The sequence below is a fragment of the Bos mutus genome, chromosome 17 (assembly GCF_027580195.1).
Source record: "Bos mutus isolate GX-2022 chromosome 17, NWIPB_WYAK_1.1, whole genome shotgun sequence".
Classification (NCBI taxonomy): Eukaryota; Metazoa; Chordata; class Mammalia; order Artiodactyla; family Bovidae; genus Bos; species Bos mutus.
Window position 1 is genome coordinate 27,503,739 of NC_091633.1, and position 18,678 is coordinate 27,522,416.

The following is an 18,678-nucleotide window of genomic DNA, read 5'->3' on the forward strand; positions in this document are numbered from 1 at the left end:
GCTCCCTGCAGTCTGCCCCTGGGCTGGTTGGGGAGCGGCCCTCCTGCTAAGATCACTAGCGCTGCCTTCCTGTCTCTCTGCTGGATCCTGCCACCCACAGGGCTTCTTTCCCAGGAGGGTTCCATGGGAGTAGCCTGGAGCCCTGTGAGGGTTCAGCATCTGCACAGCAGCAGAGGGTCGGGGTGTCTGCTGCCCCCACAGGAGGCTTTGCCCTTTACCCTAAATGTCCACTTCCTCAGCCCTTGGCTCTTTGAACTCACACGGAAGTTCAGCTTGGCACTGTTCACCCCCCTCTGTGCCCACAGGGCTACAAATGAGTCTGTGCCCATGTCTCTAACCAGGACGGGGGCTTGTGAGTTTCCTCTCCCAAAGGAAGGGTCTGCTGGCACCTGGGGTGGAGTGATGGAGGGCAGCAGAAGCTCATACATGTTCCAGCACTTAGTCAACTCCCAGGGACCCTTCTGTGTGTCAGCGCTTTAGAGGCAGGGCGGGACCGCTTGAGCTGGAAGAGTTGATATCCTGAGTTGCTGGATAGAGGTTCCTTCAGCCCAGGAGTAGTTTCTTCCTCTGTGGCCCCTCTGGATTCTGACACAGTTACCTTAGCGTCCTCGGTGAATAATTCTGCCTTGCCTTTAGTTTTGAAAGCTTACGTTTAATACAAGTGAATCAACTTTGGGACCTTTTTTTCTTGTGTTAATAGGTTTGCTTTTGACCCAGTACCACAAAGTGTTCAGTGTAGTACTTTAAAATTGGTTTTAATTATCTCAAGATAGAAAAGCTACCATGTTTCCTCTCTTGTTTAGTTGAAAAAAATGTTTCTTATTATATTTATAATAGCGTGAAATTGGAAGCAACATACACTTCCAAAAATAGGGGATTTTATTTCATTATTTGAATAAACAAGTGACTCAGTTATTCATTCTGTAGGTGCTTACCTAATGCCTGCCCCATTCCAGGTACTGTCGTAGTCACAGGGGTGCACAGTGAATGCGGATGCGGCATATTGGCGTTGTGTACCGTGTACCTCGCAAGGCCTTTGCGCAGAGGCCTGAGAATGCCGTGGCCACCTGAGCGCGGGGTTTGGGGAGGTGGGCTGGTGGGTGCAGAGGCTGAAAGAGTTGCTGGTGTGTCCACGGGGCAGTATTGAGGCTGGTGTGGTGGCTGGAGGGTACAGAGCCAGGAAGGCCCGTCTGCTGGCCGGGTGGGGGCCTTGGTCTTCCTCCTTACAGGTTTGTGTTACTGCTAGTGTTGGAGGAGTCACTCGGGCACCTTGCTGCTGGAAGCAGACTGAAGGTCCAGCTACTGGGAAGCTTGACAAGTTGGAGCAGAGGCAGGTGCTTGGCAGGTCTTCGCGGGCTCTGAAGGGTGGGTGGGTGAACCTCTGCTGCCTGCCCCACTTCTGCACGGGACAGACCGAGGATGGCTCACCTTGGATGTGGCTCCCCTGTCTGCCCTCACCCCAGGGGGCCCAGTGTCCTTGGGCGCATCATTGAGTAACCATAAAACTGTTCGCCACTTCCTCAAGAGTAGTGGGGTAGCTCCAAGAGAGTTTGAGTGAGGGGGTTCTGATAAGTTCACACAGTTAAAATTGCTCATAAACTCACCACCTTCTTTTCTTTTTAAAGTAAAACAACAGGCTGCAGCTGTCCACATGCACCTGCTTCCACCCCCAGTGGTGACCCCTCAGGGCAGTCTGGGGCGAGTCCTGCCCTGTTTCGCCCAAGTGTCGACAGACACGTTCATAAACACATTTGTGGACACTCTGTTCCTCTCCAGAAGTGGAACAATATGCTAAATGCTAGTAAAAAAAAAAAAATCTTGTTTTTCACTGGGAGGAAAGGGCCACTGGGGTTGGTTTGCGTTTCTATACTTGTAAAGTCCTGCCTTTCAGAGTTACTGTCTGCTTGTCTTTTTTCCTTTGTGAAGTTCCTCTCTCTCTTTTTCTTTCTTGACTGCCACATAGCTTATGAGATCTTAGTTTTCTGACTAGGGATTGAACCTGGGCCCTCAGCACTGACGGAGTCTTAGCCACTGTACTGCCAGGGAATTCCTGTCCTTTCTGAAATTTCAGTTCACTTGCTTGTTCATTTTCCTCTTGGCTGGTTTTTTTCCTTCATTTAATTGAAGTATATTTGATTTACATTATTGTGTTAGTTTCAGGTGTACAGCAAAGTGATTCAGTATTATATGTATATTAGTATTTTTTTCAGGTTACATATATTTTTATATATACTTTCTAGATTGCAAATATAAGTGATAACATAATGTTTGTTTCTCTCTGACTTACTTCACTCAGTTTGATGATATCTAGGTCCATCCATGTTGCGGCAGATGGCATTATTTCATTCTTTTTTATGGCTGAGTAGTATTCCACTGTGTGTGTGTGTGTGTGTGTGTGTGTGTGTGTGTGTGTGTGTGTGTCCCCGTGTGTGTGTCCACACACACACACACCACATCATCTTTGTCATTCATTTGTTGATGGACATTCACATTGCTTCCTTGTCCTTGTTTTTTTTTTTTTTTTTTTTTGCTTCCTTGTCTTGACTGTTGAAATAGTGCTTTTGTGGACATTGGATGCAGTATCTGTTCTTTCTTTTTTTATTTAATATTTTTTATGTTTATTGGAGTACAGTTGCTTTATACAGTGTTGTGTTATTTTCTACTGTGCAGTGAAGTGAATGTTTTATATATACACACACACACATATATCCTGCTTTGGATTTTCCTCTTGTTTAGACCACCACAGAATATTGAGTAGACTTCCCTTTCCTGCAGTAGGTTTTCCTTAATTTCTGTTTTATACATAGTATAAACCCAGCCTCACGATTCATTCCTCCCCACCCCCTTCTCCCCTTGGTGTCCATATGTTTGTTCTCTGCGTTTGTGTCTTATTTCTGCTTTGCAAATAAATTTTTCTGTATCAGTATTTTAGATTCTACACTATGCCATGTTATATTTGTTTTTCTCTTCCTAGCTTCCTTCACTCTTTTCTAATAGAGATTTCTCTGGATATATACCCAGGGGTGGGATTGCAAGATCTTGTGGTAGAGCTCTGTTTTTAGTCTTTTTAAGGAACTCCCAAGGAACACCTGTTTTCCACAGCAGTTGCACCAATTTATATTCCCACCAACAATGTAGGAGGGTTCCCTTTTCTCTACACCCTCTCCAACTTTTATTGCTTGTAGACTTTTTTCTTTGGCTATGCCGTGTGGCATGTGGGATCTTCATTCCCCGACCAGGGATCAAACCTGTGCCTGCTGCATTGGCAGCATGGAGTCCTAACCAGTGGACTGCTGGGGAAGTCCTGCTTGTGGACTCTTTGATGATGGCCCTCCTGACCAGAGCGAGGTGGTGGTATTGATGTGCACTTCTCTAATGATGAGCAGTGCTGAGCATATCTTCAAGTTACTGTTTATATGTTTTGAATGTTAACCCTTTGTCAGTCACGTTGTGTGCATATATTTTCTTCCATTTGGATAATTCTTTTTAAGGATCAGTATAATGCTTTGCATATTAGCTGTTATGCCTATAGATGTGTGCATTACAGGTATTTTTTCCAAGTCTGCCGTTCCTGATTTTTAACTTGGTTTAGGTTTATTTTATAGCACAGGAGTTGAAATTTATGTGTGTATTACTCTAGTAATTTAAACAACCTTACTTTTCTGGAGAATGAGATTGAAACTGTGTGGTTTGGGATGGGTTGGGATGGTTTGGGTGTGTTCTGATTAGCAGTTGGCAACCGTCATAAGCATGAGTGTTGGACCAGCGCCCATAGTGTGGGGGTGACGGAGGGCCATCCTGGGTAGCGAGGCTTGCTGAGTGCTGGGTTCAGGGCTCCTGCCTGAAGTTTCTTCCTTTCTGAGCATTGTTTTGTGTAGATGAGGGTTCTTCGCCCCCCTTACATTAGTAGGCCATGGTTTTGAATAAATTGTCATTTTACTGGGCACTTACGTTTTCAGCACCTATGTGGAGTGTGCCCTGTGGCGGCGCTGGGAGTGGAGACACAGCATGTTGTCCTGCTCTGTAGGGAGGATGGAGGACAGCCCTCCGTCCCCGGTGATGCCTGCTCTAGTCGTGCCTGGACTCCCCCACACACTTGCTCACCAGGCACAGTGCTGGGCGCCTGGACTGGACACACGGCTTTTGTTACACAGGAAACTTCTGTCTCCTTTGTAGGCAACTGGGGCCCTCACCTTGTCATTGTGAGGAGCTGCAACATACTCAAGTGGGAGCTCGAGTTGAAGCGTTGGTGTCCGGGGCTCAAAACGCTCTTGTATGTTGGCAGCCATAGAGAACTCAAGGCAAAGAGACAGGTATGTTATTTTAAACGTGAAAAAGAATGAAACAGAAAAGTATCTTAATTTCTATAGTAAGCAGATTTCAAAGTGTTAGCATATGCTTGTTAGTGTAATTATTGTAAATCACTCATTTGCGAGACCCCAGACCTTGTAGTTGTCTGGACTTGGAGCCCCCGGAAGCAACAGACCATACTTAGTAAACTGGCCTGCAGGGTTCCCCCCGCCCCCCGCAGAGCTCAGGTGGTCTCTGGAGGGGCTACCATCCTTTTAAACCATAAATCTGTTGGTTATCACAGGCAGAAATGAGAAATTGTGATGCATCCTGGGTTCTGAATTATAAATCCATAAATAATTCCCATGGACGTGTTTATAAGGAGTATTTGTGACAAACAGAAGAGCTTCTGAAACAGATTTGGACTTGTATCTATTTTCTGCCCAGTAGTTTCTAGTACTAGATTCTAAGTAAATGTTCCAGATCAGTTATTCATTGAAGAGAAAAATATGGCTTATGGTTAAACTCTACTGTGTTGAGTAGTAGTTACTAAAAAAGTGTTTTTCTCTGAGGTGTCTCTTCTTGGCTTTTTCTTTTTTATTTTTACGATCTCTGGTTACTGCTCTTTAAAACCTTAAATGTAGTCAGTTGCAACATAGCTATTCGTGTTTCCTGTCAGCTTCTGAATGTATGTTTCCCTCACTAAGATTATATACCATGAAGACAAGCCCCACTTCAGGATACTGCGTGCTATTGTATTTTCCAAAAGCAATTGTTAATGCCCCCAAAGCAGTTTCTTAATTTGTCCACACGAGGGCCTTAGCCTCCTAGAGAAAAAAGATCCTAAAAATACAAACAGCCATTTTCTATGTGGTGGCAGCAAATTATTAAGAAAAAAGAGTGGAGCGACGGTGATGGGGACAGGGTAAGTGGGTGGTGAATCCTCTCCCGACGGCTTGCGCCCGAGGAGGTGGTGAGGCCTGGCTTGTGTGCTGCAGGAGTGGACGGAGCCCAACAGCTTCAACATCTGCATCACATCCTACAAGCAGTTCTTCAAGGGCTTCGCGTCCTTCACGCGGGTGCGCTGGAAGTGCCTGGTCATCGATGAGATGCAGCGCGTGAAGGGCATGACCGAGAGGCACTGGGAGGCTGTGTTCACCCTGCAGAGGTCTGACTGCCCCTGCCACATGCCCTGTGCTCTGTGTTGCTGATGTAAAGGTTCCTTGGAGGAACTGTAGGGAATTGCAGACCCCCAAATGGCCTTTCAGCTGCAAGGACTCCCCCTCACCTCTGTCTCAGCACTTGAGGGCTGAGGAGACCCAAGGCTCTTGCCTAATTCAGTTCATTAACTTAATTTGTGTGTGCGCATGCGTGTGTGCAGGCTCCACAGGATCACTGTCCCTCTCCTTGAGTATTGTCAGAGAGAGCGATTCTTTGCCCACCCTGAGTCGTCTCTCCGCCTGTACTCAGCCAGCAGCGCCTGCTCCTCATCGACGCTCCCCTGCACAACACCTTCCTGGAGCTGTGGACCATGGTGCACTTCCTCATCCCCGGCATCTCCAGGCCCTACCTGCACTTCCCCCTGAAGGCCCCCAACGAGGAGAACCAGGACTACTATCACAAAGTGGTCATCCGGCTGCACCGGGTACGCGCCCGCGGGCCCCTGACGTAGCATGGCTGTGACACTGTTTTTGGAAAGGAAACAATGGAGAGCTCTCTCTTTTCAGGTGACACAGCCCTTCATTTTGCGGAGAACTAAGAGAGACGTAGAGAAGCAGCTGACGAAGAAATATGAGCATGTCCTCAAGTGCCGCCTCTCCAATCGACAGAAGGCCTTGTACGAGGATGTCATCCTGCAGCCTGGGTGAGTGTGCCCCCCCCCACCCTCTCTGCCCGCACGGAGCAGGGCCTCCTCTGGTCTTTTAGAAGGCTCCTTTTCGGGAGGTGGGTGCCTGGAGCTGGAGGCCACGCTCATCTCGGGCTCAACAGTCCTATCTCCTCCCTGGTCCTGTCAGAGGCTCTGCCCATAGCCGGCCCAGGAGGAGCACAGCATGCCGCCAGTGTGAGAGGACTCGTGTGGAGTCAGGGCATTCCTTCCCCGACCCAGACAGACCCCTGGGCTCTTTGGGACACCTGCCCTGTTGCTCTTTGGGGGCATGCCATGGAGGGTGCCCCGACGTCTAACCCGTACCCTGGCTCTCTGGCCTCCCGTCCTCTCTCATGGGGTGGTGAGCCAGTCTCAGAACCACAACCTCATGGAGGTGGGTTGGCATGTGGCAGATTTACTCACCAGGTCAAGGGGATGTACCAGCTGTGCGTTCATAGATGGGGATAGCAGACGGGGAGAAGCCCAGCTGGCACATGTTTGCACCCCTGGCAATGCTCCTATCTCTTCCTGCATGTGCGCAGGACCCAGGAAGCGCTGAAGAGCGGGCACTTTGTGGACGTGCTGAGCATCCTCCTGAGGCTACAGCGGATCTGCAACCACCCTGGGCTGGTGGCACCCCGGCTCCCGGAGTCCTCCTACACGGCAGGGCCGCTGCAGTACCGCTCCGCCTCGCTCGTCCTGAAGGCGCTTGACAGAGACTTCTGGAAGGTACAGAGAGGGTGCCAGAGGGGCCTCCATTGAGCTCTGTTCCAGGAGCTTCTGGACATCAGTGTCCACTAACTTGTGTCCTGTGTTCTGCATTGCCGGATGCTGGGCAACATCAAGGGCGTTTGTGATGGGCCTTGCCCTGGACCCAGAACCTGCTTTGGAATGGACCCGAGGGGCGAGCCCATGATGTGAAGGATGCTTTGAGGGTTTTCCTCCCTGGCTGTTGGCCTGTGAGCAACAGCAGAGTGTGTGAAGGAGAGCGGGACTTAGAACTACAGGACCCTTGGGGTGTTTTCATAGGTGTAATTTGGGGGTGGGGACCCAGCTCTTTTTATTAAAATATTAGTAGCTATACCTAAGGCTTCCCAGGTGGCACAGTGATAAACAATCTAGCCTGGGTTTGATCCCTGGGTTGGGAAGAGCCCGTGGAGGAGGACATGACAGTCCACTCAGGTGTTCTTGCCTGGAGAATCCCATGGACAGAGAAGCCCAGCAGACTGCAGCCCCTGGGGGTTGGAAGGAGTTGGATACAGCTAGCAACTAACCATACACACACAACTATCCCTAGGTGGGGAAATTTGGTTGTTTTTAAACCAAAAAAGGTATAGTTGTATACCTTTCTGTGTTTGAATTTGGGGGTAATGAAAGTTTTTGAAAACCCCAAATTTTAAAACAGAACAGATTGGGTTAGGTCAGGTGATTCCCAACACAAGTGTGCTGAACTCACGGGTCAGTAGGGTGGGGCTGTGCCCTCGGGGGCCAGCATTCCTACGCTGGCTTCCACACGGGAGACTGAGAGCTTGCCCTGACCACCAGCCAGGCCACTGGCAGGCTGGTGCCTGAGTTCCCCTTTGCTGCCTCTACTCCGAGGACCAGGGATCAGGTCTCACGTACACTGAGGAACGGGAACAGCTCTGTGGCCTGGATAGACTTGTGCAGGTTTAGCATACGACCCTGGGGCCAGATCGTTATGGGTGGAGGTCCCGGCTCTGCCTCGTCAGGGGTGCGGCTTTGGGTGCTCAGTTGGCCTCGGTCTCCTCAGCACACCAGGCGCTTGTGAGGAGTCAGTTAATGTACATGATGGTCTGAAGAAGGGGCCGGTTGGTGAGCAGTTTATGGTGAGTTAGTGTGAGGGATGTCGTGCTGCCACTGTGATCACTACTCTTAACGTAGGGATGTGTCCTTTGTTGAGTTAGAGAAGACCTGAGCCGTGAGGATAAAGATGAGTCAGAAGCAGGTTACCTGAAGATACTGCTTAGGTGGGGAAATGTTTCATGAATGGAAGTCTTTATGTTGTGTGTTCATTTTCAAAACAGCTTAGTTGAGATAACTCACTGCCATAAAACTCACTGTTCTGAAATGTACAGTTTGTTGGTTTTAGTATATTCATAGAATTGTGCAAGCATCACAACTAATGCTAGAGCATTTCATTGCCTCAAAGAAAATCCACGCACACTGTCACTCCCATTCTCCCTCCCCCTCCCCACTACCCACCTGCGTCTGACCCTGTGGATTCATCTGGTCCAAATAGTTCACGTCAGCGGCTTACTTCACTGAGCGTAGTGTTTTCAGAGTTCGTCCATGTTGCATCATGTGTCATAATCTCTTTTCTCTGTTGTCTGGATGGACCACATTATGTTCATCTGTCCACAGGCTGATGGACACTTAGGTGGTTTACACTTCTTTAGCCACTGAGTGCACATTCATGTACAAGTTTTGTATGGATGTGGGGCTCCCTTCTTGTGGGGCTCTCTTCTCGTGGGCACATGTGTGACAGGTGAAAAATTGTGGGGTCATGTGTTGAGTCCATGTTTAACCTTTAGATGAGTTACCAGACTATTTTCCACAGTAGTTGCTCAGTTTCCCATCCCCATCCATGTGTGAAGGGATGAGGGCTTTCATGTCTCCACTTCCTTGCCCACACCTGCTATCCCTCCTCTTTGATTCCCACCATCCTGGTGGGAGTGAGAAAGTCCCAAGAGAAGAACAGATGGAGCAAGCTTCCCCAGGGCTCTGGACACAAAGACATGCCACATGCCCACGGCACCCACACCAGCACACTGGGGTCTCTTCCCAGCCCCGCCTTGACAAGACCAAGCATCTCCGTCTGCTTAGACCAGCGTTTCCCAGGCTCGTTCCTCTCCTCTGCCGAGTCTATTCTGTCTCTAAGTGCCGCCCTCTTCTTTCCCACTGCCTCTCGGGATGACCACGTGCCATCACTCCCATATTACTGATGGGGAACTTGGGACTTGACTGTGGTCCAGTGGTCGAGATTTTACCTTCTAATGTAGGGACTGTGAGTTCAATCCTTGGTCAGGAGCTAAGATCTCACATGCTTCATGGCCAAAAATCCAGAACATAAAACAGAAGCAATATTGTAACAAACTCATTAAAGACTAAAAATGGTTCACATCAAAAAAAAAAAACACAAAAAGTGGAACCGAGCACACCAAGTCCCGCTGGGCGTCTCTTGGAAAGATGGCCAGTAAGGGCCTGTCCTTCCCAGTTTGGAATCCACTTTGATTCCTAGTCATTTTTTTTCCTGCCTCATGTAGCAAAATTGTTTTCTTTTTTTCCTTAGGAAACGGACCTTTCTATTTTTGATCTTCTTGGCTTAGAAAATAAAATGACTCGCCATGAGGCAGAACTGCTGGGTAAGAAGAAGGTGACACGGAAACTCTTTGAGGAGCTGTTCACTGCGCCGCCGCCGTCAAGCAGGCCGGCGGCCGTCAGACTGAAGCCCAGCAGGTGTGTGGCGTGATGTGGAGCGGTGCTTCCTGCTCACTGGCTGCCTCTGACTGGGTCTTGGCTGGCTGTGGGTCGTGGGGTCCGGATGGCATCCCCTCTTCCTCCTGCTGAAAGAGACCCTGGCCTCTCAGGGAGAACTGGGATGACTGGGTTTGAGTTCCACACGAGAACTTGGGCTACAGCTTGTGAAGAGAAAGGCTAATCGTCTAATCTGGTTACCTGCTTCTCCTCGAAATGCCCAGGTGTGCTTGGTTTCTGGGATAAGCAGCAAGTGTGGACAGGCCAGTGTGGCCACTCGGCTGCCTGAAGAGTAGCCTTTTCATCATTTTGGAGAAGCGCTGGGCTTTGGGAGGGCTCTCCGTGGGGAGGTGGTCAGAGACGGGCAGTCAGACTGCCTGTAACCTGGTGCAGGCTCTAGTGACAGCCGTCAGAGTAGGAGGGCAGAGGGGGTACTGTGGGAGCGGGATTGGGGTCCCTGAGTGCTGTGGGGGTGGGGGTGGGGCCCTGAGGTCTGGCAGAGGCTCCACCCCGGCTACAGTGTCCGGGGTAAAAAGGGACATCTTGCAGGTGCCATGAGACTAGACGGAGCAGGCACCCTAGACGATGAACTCAAAACACAAATGACTTGAAGTAGGCGAGGTAGGCGAAATCCATGAGTTGGATTTATGCACAATTCTGGGCACCAGTCAGAAACAAAGGAAAAAGCAGGTTGGTGATTTAGAGAGAAACGGGCCAGCGCTGCGGTTGGCAGCCTGTTCTTACTGCCTTTTCTTGATGTGACTTACTTGACGACTTGGGTCCGACCGCCCTTCCCTCAGCTTCCTTGCCTGCACTCGCAGGAGCCCTGCAGCCCTCAGTTAAATACAGAGCCGGGGCGGTGAAGCCAAAGTCCTCTCTGGGCTGTTGCAGCCTCATTTAGTTGCTTCTGCTGGCTGTCTCCACCTGTTGCATTGCACAGGGGTTTTGAAAATACAAAATTCCTGCCATTACGGTTTCTAGGTGAAAGAAACGTGAAGAGCACATTGCCTTGTGAAAAAGTCAGACAGGGAAGCTGTGTTGTGGCTCTCGCTTTAAGTTTTCCCCACTGGCACCTATGAGGTGCCTTTATCATTTCTGCTGTTTCTTGTTACCTAATTGTGCACGTTGACTTTTCACTCTGCTTGACTCTTAATCAAAAGAGTAGTCTAATGGACTTTGTGTTAGATATAATTTTTCTAGTCCACATTCATGGAAACCTAAAAACTGCCATCACATTCACTCCTGAATGTTGCCTAAGCATTGCAGGGGCAGAGGTACCACTTTTGTGTATTAAGCACCCCTCTCCCTGTCCTTGATGAGCGGCTGCTTCTTAATACTCTATTTAGAAATCTCCCTATTTAAACTGCCCCTGAGGTGGGAAGCCCTCTGCCCTCAGGTGGCCCTAGGTCCCCAGCGCCCATCTAGGGGGCCCTGCCTTCGCGTCTCAGCAGTGTCCACGTCTCCCTGCCCGTGCACATGGGCGTCCAGGTTGTTCCAGCCTGTGCAGTATGGCCAGAAGCCTGAGGGCCGCACCGTGGCTTTCCCCAACACACACCCACCCCGGACGGCCACCCCTGCCACAGCCACGGCCACGCCACAGGGCCACGTTCGAGGACGGCCACCCATTGCCACATTCTCTGCAAATCCGGATGCAAAAGGTATGCTTCTCAGGGGGCTGTGCTCGGCATCACAAAGGGTTTTTGTGGAAGAAATTCCTCTCGCACTTTCCCCGGCCCCATGGGGATGTGTGACCACTCCTCTGAGCAGGAGTGGGACTGTCTGCTCTGATTCTCCCAGGAGACCATGTGTAGTTCTTACATGAGTTTAGTTTTTTTCATGTCTTTGAATTGTATAAGACATTACATTCTTCGTTGAGTCACTGTTGATGTGATGGTGAAAATGTACCTCAGCAGAAACGTTCTCTTTTATGTCGGGAAATACACGTCAAAGTCATTTAAGAAACTTCTGAGGAAGTCTGCTCTTGTGTTCAGTGCCACCACTTCAACGTAACCTGCTTACTGTGAAGAAGGATAGGGTTAAACAGCAGGAAAGGTAATAAATAGTCTTGTAACCCTTATCTGTGGGGTCACGTCCCATGTTTTTCTGAGATCTTCATAAATGCCAGAGCAGCTTGTTGTAAGAGCTCTTTGGGAAGCCAGGGGGCCAGTGCTGCCTACCTTCTCGTGTGGTGAGGACATGGCTCTCACTGATGTATCTAAGGGCCGACTTTTGACACTCCGTTTACTCCAGAAACACACCATGTAGCAGGATGGTGAACGTAAAGTAAAAATAGTTAACAACATATAAAAAATTAGATTTTCTCATCCCATAGGCCATCCCGCCCCCCTTTTAGGGAGGGCTTCTCATTGGAGAGGTGGTGTGAAAGAAATACTGTTTGTTTTATTTCTGTAAAATTCGGATTTAATACTGCATTGTATGAAGAACCTCTAACAGCTTTGCACAAACCAACCTTATCAATTGCAGCGGCAGCAGCCCCGTTTCAGACCTCTCAGGCCTCCACCGGTGCTCCGAGACACCAGCCTACCTCGACCTTCAGCACAGCACCTAGCCCAGCCCATCCTGCGAAACTGCGGGCTCAGACCACTGTCCCAGCCTCCGCCCCGGGCCCACCCCAGCCCCAGCCCCAGGCCCCCTCGCACCCGGCCGGGCAGAGCGCGCTGCCTCAGGGGCTGGTGCTCACCTCGCAGGCCCAGGCGCGCCTGCCGAGTAAGTGGCCTCGCCTCTCCCTGGTCTGCCACCTCTTTGCACAAGGACGTTGTATTCAGATCAGCGGCGTGTGAAGAGCCTTGCTGTCCACTCCCTTCGTCTCCCTGACCCTGTGTCCGGTGCTGCCTTTCGCCACACTGTCCTTTCTAGCCCTTGGCCTACAGAGGGAGGCCCCACTCAGGGCCAAGGTCCAGGGTCTTGTCCTCTCTCTGTCCTTTCTCGTGGCCCCGTCCATCAGCTCTGCTTCCCTCCTGGGCTTGTGCTCCGCCTTGGTGGCTGAGGCTGGCACTTCTCCTTAGCAAGCCTTGGGCTCGTCCTGTCAGCCTCCAGGGCCCCTCGGAGAGCAAAGGGCAGGGGAAGGAAAGCCTGTGAACTGCAGTCCCACTTCCTGCTAGTCTCTGGGTTTATCCCCAGATTTGAAGCTGCAGTGAGTTATTACTTAAGTGAGACGTTTTGCAGTAGGTCACTGACATTTTTAAATAGAACTTTTTATTGTGGCCAGTGTGATTAGCCTACTCCCTCTGTCCATGCTGCAGTCAGAAGTGTACTGACAGAACTATCTGGGCTACACCATTTCTCAGATACCACCTGGAGCACTTTATTTGTTGGCACAACAAGTTATGTTGAGGCTTCTCTGGAAAGACAGGAGAGGGAAGTAGGGTCATGAGGAGACCCTGAGTTACGTTAGTTTTCTCTTGTGTCACGCCCCTCTTTCATGCCAGCAGATGAAGAGCACTTATCCTGGTTCATTGCCCAGGGCAGGAGAGCCCTTACATGTGTTTTGTGGGTGTTTTTGGCCTGAGGTAGTAGTCCTGAGGGGTGTATTGCAGGAGCCGTGCTTAGGGGAGTGTGAGGGGCCAGGCCACCTTTCACTCTGGCGCCTCCACTTTTGGACTGAGGGGAGCTCATGGAAGAGTCATGTTTCTGTGCACAAATCTTTGCGTCTCCTTTTCCGTTTCCCCTCCCTTGTTTACGGTTTCTGTGGGCAACATATCCTTCGGCGTTTTTCTAGTCTTTGGCTAACTATTCTCTTTATAGTATCACTAATAATTCTGGCATGAATTTCATGGGAGGAACATTTAGACTCGAATATCAACCATTGGGTTTAAAGAAACCTTTGAAGCTGTTGCTCAATTCCAGCTTGAATGTAGTATCTTTTTGAGTTAGGTACATATGATCTCATCTGAGTTCTGTTTGAAAGAATTTAAGCACTGTTAAATTTTGCATTTTTTCAGTTAGAATTATAGACCAAATTCTACGATCTAGTTCAAATTACTGTGAATATTGTATCGTAAAGTGTGATGTATTTATGTACTTAAATACATTGCCAAATTTTGAAAAGGTTATGGGTATAATTGAAGCTAGTTCTGTGTTTTATATTTGTAGTGATAAAATCTCATTTGTCTCTGTGAGCTAAATTGGATATGTACTTTCTCACATTTTAAAAGTATTCTGAAATGAAGAGGTTGATATGAGAGTTTCAAAGTGTATGGCCAGTATATTTCTGTTAACTTTTGATGTTTGCTACTTTTTCTTGTTTGGAAAGAAAAGTAAAATGTTCCTTAATGGTTTGGTTAATTATTAATATCTGATATTCTAAAATTTCTACCAGTTAGGATTAAGTAAGTTGACCATTAAAACCTGGTGTTAATTCTAATTGTTTTTTCTTTTCTATTAAAATATCTTCTGAAAGTGTTAGAAAGCAATACCTAATGAACGTTCCTGTGACACTTTAGTTTGCTACAGACGGTCATTCTCTGTGACAAGTGATTGTCAGTATAGCAGTCGCCAACCCTTCCAAAGAATGTTCATTCCCATTTCGTCTGCATCTCTGCAGGTGGGGAGGTGGTCAAAATAGCCCAACTGGCTTCCCTCGCAGGCCCGCCGAGCCGCGTCGCCCAGCCAGAGACCCCCGTGACACTGCAGTTCCAAGGCAACAAGTTCACCTTGTCGCACAGCCAGCTCCGGCAGCTCACGGCCGGCCAGCCCCTACAGCTCCAAGGTAAGGCTCTCTGATGGGTGGTGACCCAACAGGGGCTTGACTGGGGTGCCCGCTGTGGCTGTGATTCCGGCCCCTTTAGCGCAGGTGCTTCACCTGGCAATGGCCTAAATGAGGCTCACCTTGTAGGTGTTCTAAATGAGGGAGGTGACTCGTAAATCACCCAGTGGCCTGGCCCTTGGCCCATATTATATAGAGGATAGTATTTAAAAATTTTTTGAATACGGTTTCCTATTCTAAAAATCAAAACAGAAATAATTGCTCCTTTCAGATTTTAGTGTGAGGTAAATTGCCCTCAAAACTCTAAAAGACTAGCAATTTACATAGGAGAAATTATTTTCTTTTATGTACAGACTTTAAAACTTCCAGACTGCCTCTGGCTGAGAGCGGTGTGTTCCTGCAGTAACTGCTTCTTGGAGGAAACAAGGGGATACAGTTTGAGTGGGATGTTAAATTTCATCCTCAGTGACTTGGCCGGAGCTCCCAGAGGTGGGGTCCGGCCACCTCTCCTAGCAGCCTCCCAGACATGCGTTTATGACTCCTGTCGGGGTGGACAGTTCAGTTGTCAACCCAGTCTGGGGTGTTCCATGTGGACACCAGGGTCACATGTTAGCAGAGTGGAGGCCCCCAGGAAGCCTGCAGCAAAAAAAAAAAAAAGGTTTCATTTGATTTACTCCATATTTCTCCAGTTTTTTGACCAGAAAGGCGAGGCCATCTCTTAAGAATTTCAGGTGCACTTTAGTTTTTGTAGAGTATAATTCCAGAGTAGAGGACTTCAGGACTAAATCACACAGAGGCTGGAAATGGCAGGTTTTTTTAAACAGTGGTTATAGAGCCACAGAGATTTTTGATATTTCTTCATCCAGCTTGACCAGCTGGCACGCACCCAGTGTGTGATTTGGGGGCAGGAACCCCCCACCCCCACCCCCGCATGATGGCTCAGGCTTGGAGCAGACAGTGAGTGGGAACCTGCCTCACTGCCTGAAATCTGGCATTGCAAGGAGTTGCAGAAGTTTTTCTTGACATTAAGCCAAGTGTCTTTGATCCTCAGAGTTTTCATTCATTGAGAATGAAGTAGTTCCATCTTTCTCCAGCAAACTGAACTTTGTGTTGCCTCACTGGAGTAAATTTGATTCTGGATTTTTGGTTTCTCACCTCATTCTGTGCCTTTGGAAGTGGGTGTGGCTGGGGGATGGAAGGCACAGGCACCTCATGACTGACCCGTGCCCTTTGCTTGCAGGCAGTGTGCTCCAGATTGTGTCGGCGCCTGGGCAGTCCTACCTGCGCCCTCCTGGCCCTGTGGTGATGCAGACCGTGTCTCAGGCGGGTGCCCTGAATGCCCTGGGAAGCAAGCCTCCAGCCAGTGGCCCAAGCCCCACGCCTGTGACCCCGCCAGGTAGAGTGGAGAGCTTGGGGGATACTTGGCTTTGAAACCACTTACCAACTCTTTTTGCTTCTGAGGCAGGTGGAGGATGTTGATGGGTTCTGTAAGGCCCCAGAACCCGACAGTCCTGTTTGTGGCTGCCTCTGATTTCCGCAGGCGGCCCGTGTCTGCTACGTCTCTTTTCTCTTTTGTTCCCAAAGGTCCTGGTTGAATACAACCGGCCGTCACTCACCTTAAGACTTTTTGTTTTGATTTTGCTCTAACAAGAGACTTGGAATCATGAGAAATTTTGCTTGTTCATGTTACAAATACATTTAGGGAACGTGCTAGAATTTCCCTCGGTCAGGTAACAGAATAGGGTTGTTCCTGCCAGCTGGCTGGTCCTCCTTCCAGCACCCCCACTGCCTGCTTCCTACCAGGGTCCCTTGCTTCAGACATACCCACCCTCCCGCGGTGCTTGCTGGAGAGCACACCTGTTGCACATGGGCACTTCTTCAGGTTGATGTGTGGAGGTGGCAAGGACCTCTCCTAACTGGAACCCCTGGTCACTACACTCCATCTCTGTCAGGGGCTCTGTTGGTGGTGTGGGTACTGGAGGGTCCTGGTCACTGCTCTGTGTCCAGCTGGACAACCTACAGTTCTACTTGTATTTGGTTGGCTTCATACTTCAGGTTTTCTCTCCCTAGAGGGTGCTCAGTCCTGTTCTGTGAGGCCCCAGACTCCCAACCTGACACCAGTCCAGCCACTGGGTTCTAGTCATCTTAACCCTTTCCCTTGCTCCCTGCAAGTGGATCCTTCACTGAGAACTGACGACTGACCTCAGCTACCCCCTTCACAGTCCTTGTGGAGAAGTGTCTGTCAAGACGGGCTACATGGCTTGGCTGATGGGAGCAGACTGTCCTGGGCCCTGGCATCCCTCTGTACAGGGCACACAGGGTTGATGCTGCCGAGATGTCAAGGACAGCAGAGCGTAGGGCCCATGTGGCTGCTGCTCAGAAGGATGGTGGGGAGGTTTGAGGTGCACATAGGGCTCTTGGCAAAGAGTCAGACCCTGACGTTCACTTCAGATCATGGCCAGAGAGCAGGAATGCCTCACTGTTGGTTCTGAATGATTTAGACTTGAGTTGACATATTCTAGAAATGTGCTTGTGAAAGCCAAGGATGCTCCAGGAAGCATGCCAGTGAAGGAGGGCCTCTAGAGGGCATGCCAGTAGTTTTGTGTGCCAGCCCTTCGTTTTTGCATTTGTAGTGGGTGTGCCTGGTCGAGTGGCAGTCAGTCCCCTGGCCGCAGGAGAACCCGGAGCGGCCTCCAAACCAGCTTCTCCTGTAGCTGGCCCCACCCAGGTATGGTGCAACAGATCCCAGCGCAACATCGTGGCATCCCTGCACACACGGAAGTCCTTCTCAGAAGCTGCTTGTCATGGGGGAGGGTTGTGATATTAATATATCCCCGCCTCTGTGAGGTGTTTATCTGTTTACTTGCCATCAAAAACATGGTGTGCCCTTGAATTAGAGAATTAAAAACACTTTTTCTAATCAACTAGGCTTTAGCATTATAAAAATTACCTTTCCCATTTTTTGTATGCTTCTACTAGTCTTTCAGACATTAGAAATGCTCACAGTGTCTGAAGAAATACTACTCATGTTGGCAATGAAAATGGCGCTGTTTTCTCTGCTTGCTTTTCTGTCACTGTTTTTTTCTGTCACTGTTTTCCGTGTAGCCTGGCCCCGTGAGTCTTACGCGCGCTCTATGGCCAGTTGCCATACGTGGGGGCCTCATAGGGCTCAGTAAGACCGGCCATGCTATTTCTCAGTAGCCATTTTCATCCCTGTTTTTGTTGAAGGAGGAGAAGAGCAGACTTCTGAAAGAGCGGCTGGACCAGATTTACTTCGTCAACGAACGGCGCTGCTCCCGCTCCCCCATCTACGGCAGAGACTTGTTGGGGATTTGTTCCTTGCCTGGCAGAGAGCAGGTGCCTTGGTTCCGGGCTTCTGACCGTGGTCACGGGAAGGGGGCTGGGCCTGCAAGCAGGCACACATCGCCCTCGAAAAGTCACAGGGACCTGATTTTGACGCTGACTCAACGTCAAGAATCCCTCCAGGATGTCATCGACAGGTAAGGTAGAGTATTGTAAGCATTCTTTACTCACTTACTGTTGGTGGTGGTGTTCACTCGCTAAGTCATGTCCAGCTCTTTGGAACCCCATGGACTGCAGCAGGCCAGGCTCCTCTGTCCTTCACTGTCTCCCAGAGTTTGTTCAAACTCATATCCATTGAGTCAGTGATGTCATCCAACCTTCTCATCCTCTGTCGCCCCCTTCTCCTCCTGCCCTCAATCTTTCCCAGCATCAGGATCTTTTCCATTGAGTTGGCTTTTTGCACCAGGTGGCCAAAGTAGTGTAGCTTCAGCATCAGTCTTTCCAATGAACATTCAGGGTTGATTTCCTTTAGAATTGACTGGTTTGACCTCCTTGCCATCCAAGGGACTCTCAAGAGTCTTTTCCAACACCACAGTTCAAAAACATCAATTCTTTGGCACCCAGCTTTCTTTATGGTCCAACTCTCATATCCATACATGACTACTGGAAAAACCATAGCTTTGACTAGACAGACTTGTTGGCAAAGTGATGTCTCTGCTTTTTAATATGCTGTCTAGGTTGGTCATAGCTTTTCTTCCAAGGAGTAAGCGTCTTTTAATTTCATGGCTACAGTCACTGTCCATAGTGATTTTGGAGCCCAAAAAAATAAACGCTGTGTTGCATCCCACCAACTTTTGTGGTTTTTTTGTGGACATTCATCTCACTTCTCTCCCCAAGTTGTCCTCTGAAATCTGTTCAGAATCGATTTTGGGGTCTTCAGCTTTGGCATCAGATGGTCTCTCCACCCTCTAGGAAACCTGTGGGTGATTCCTTTGGG

The 18,678-nt window shown here is 49.3% G+C and overlaps 1 protein-coding gene across 1 annotated transcript in view; it reads left to right on the forward strand.

The window, feature by feature from the left end:
- EP400 (E1A binding protein p400) overlaps positions 1–18,678 on the forward strand; it is a 107,511-nt gene that overhangs the window by 50,930 nt on the left and 37,903 nt on the right. Inside the window, 12 exon segments of the mRNA XM_070386356.1 lie at positions 4,177–4,313; positions 5,289–5,458; positions 5,761–5,935; positions 6,018–6,154; positions 6,700–6,886; positions 9,468–9,634; positions 11,141–11,310; positions 12,137–12,379; positions 14,217–14,381; positions 15,619–15,774; positions 17,012–17,106; positions 17,607–17,878. Of these exon segments, the coding sequence (XP_070242457.1) occupies positions 4,177–4,313; positions 5,289–5,458; positions 5,761–5,935; positions 6,018–6,154; positions 6,700–6,886; positions 9,468–9,634; positions 11,141–11,310; positions 12,137–12,379; positions 14,217–14,381; positions 15,619–15,774; positions 17,012–17,106; positions 17,607–17,878 (2,074 nt within the window).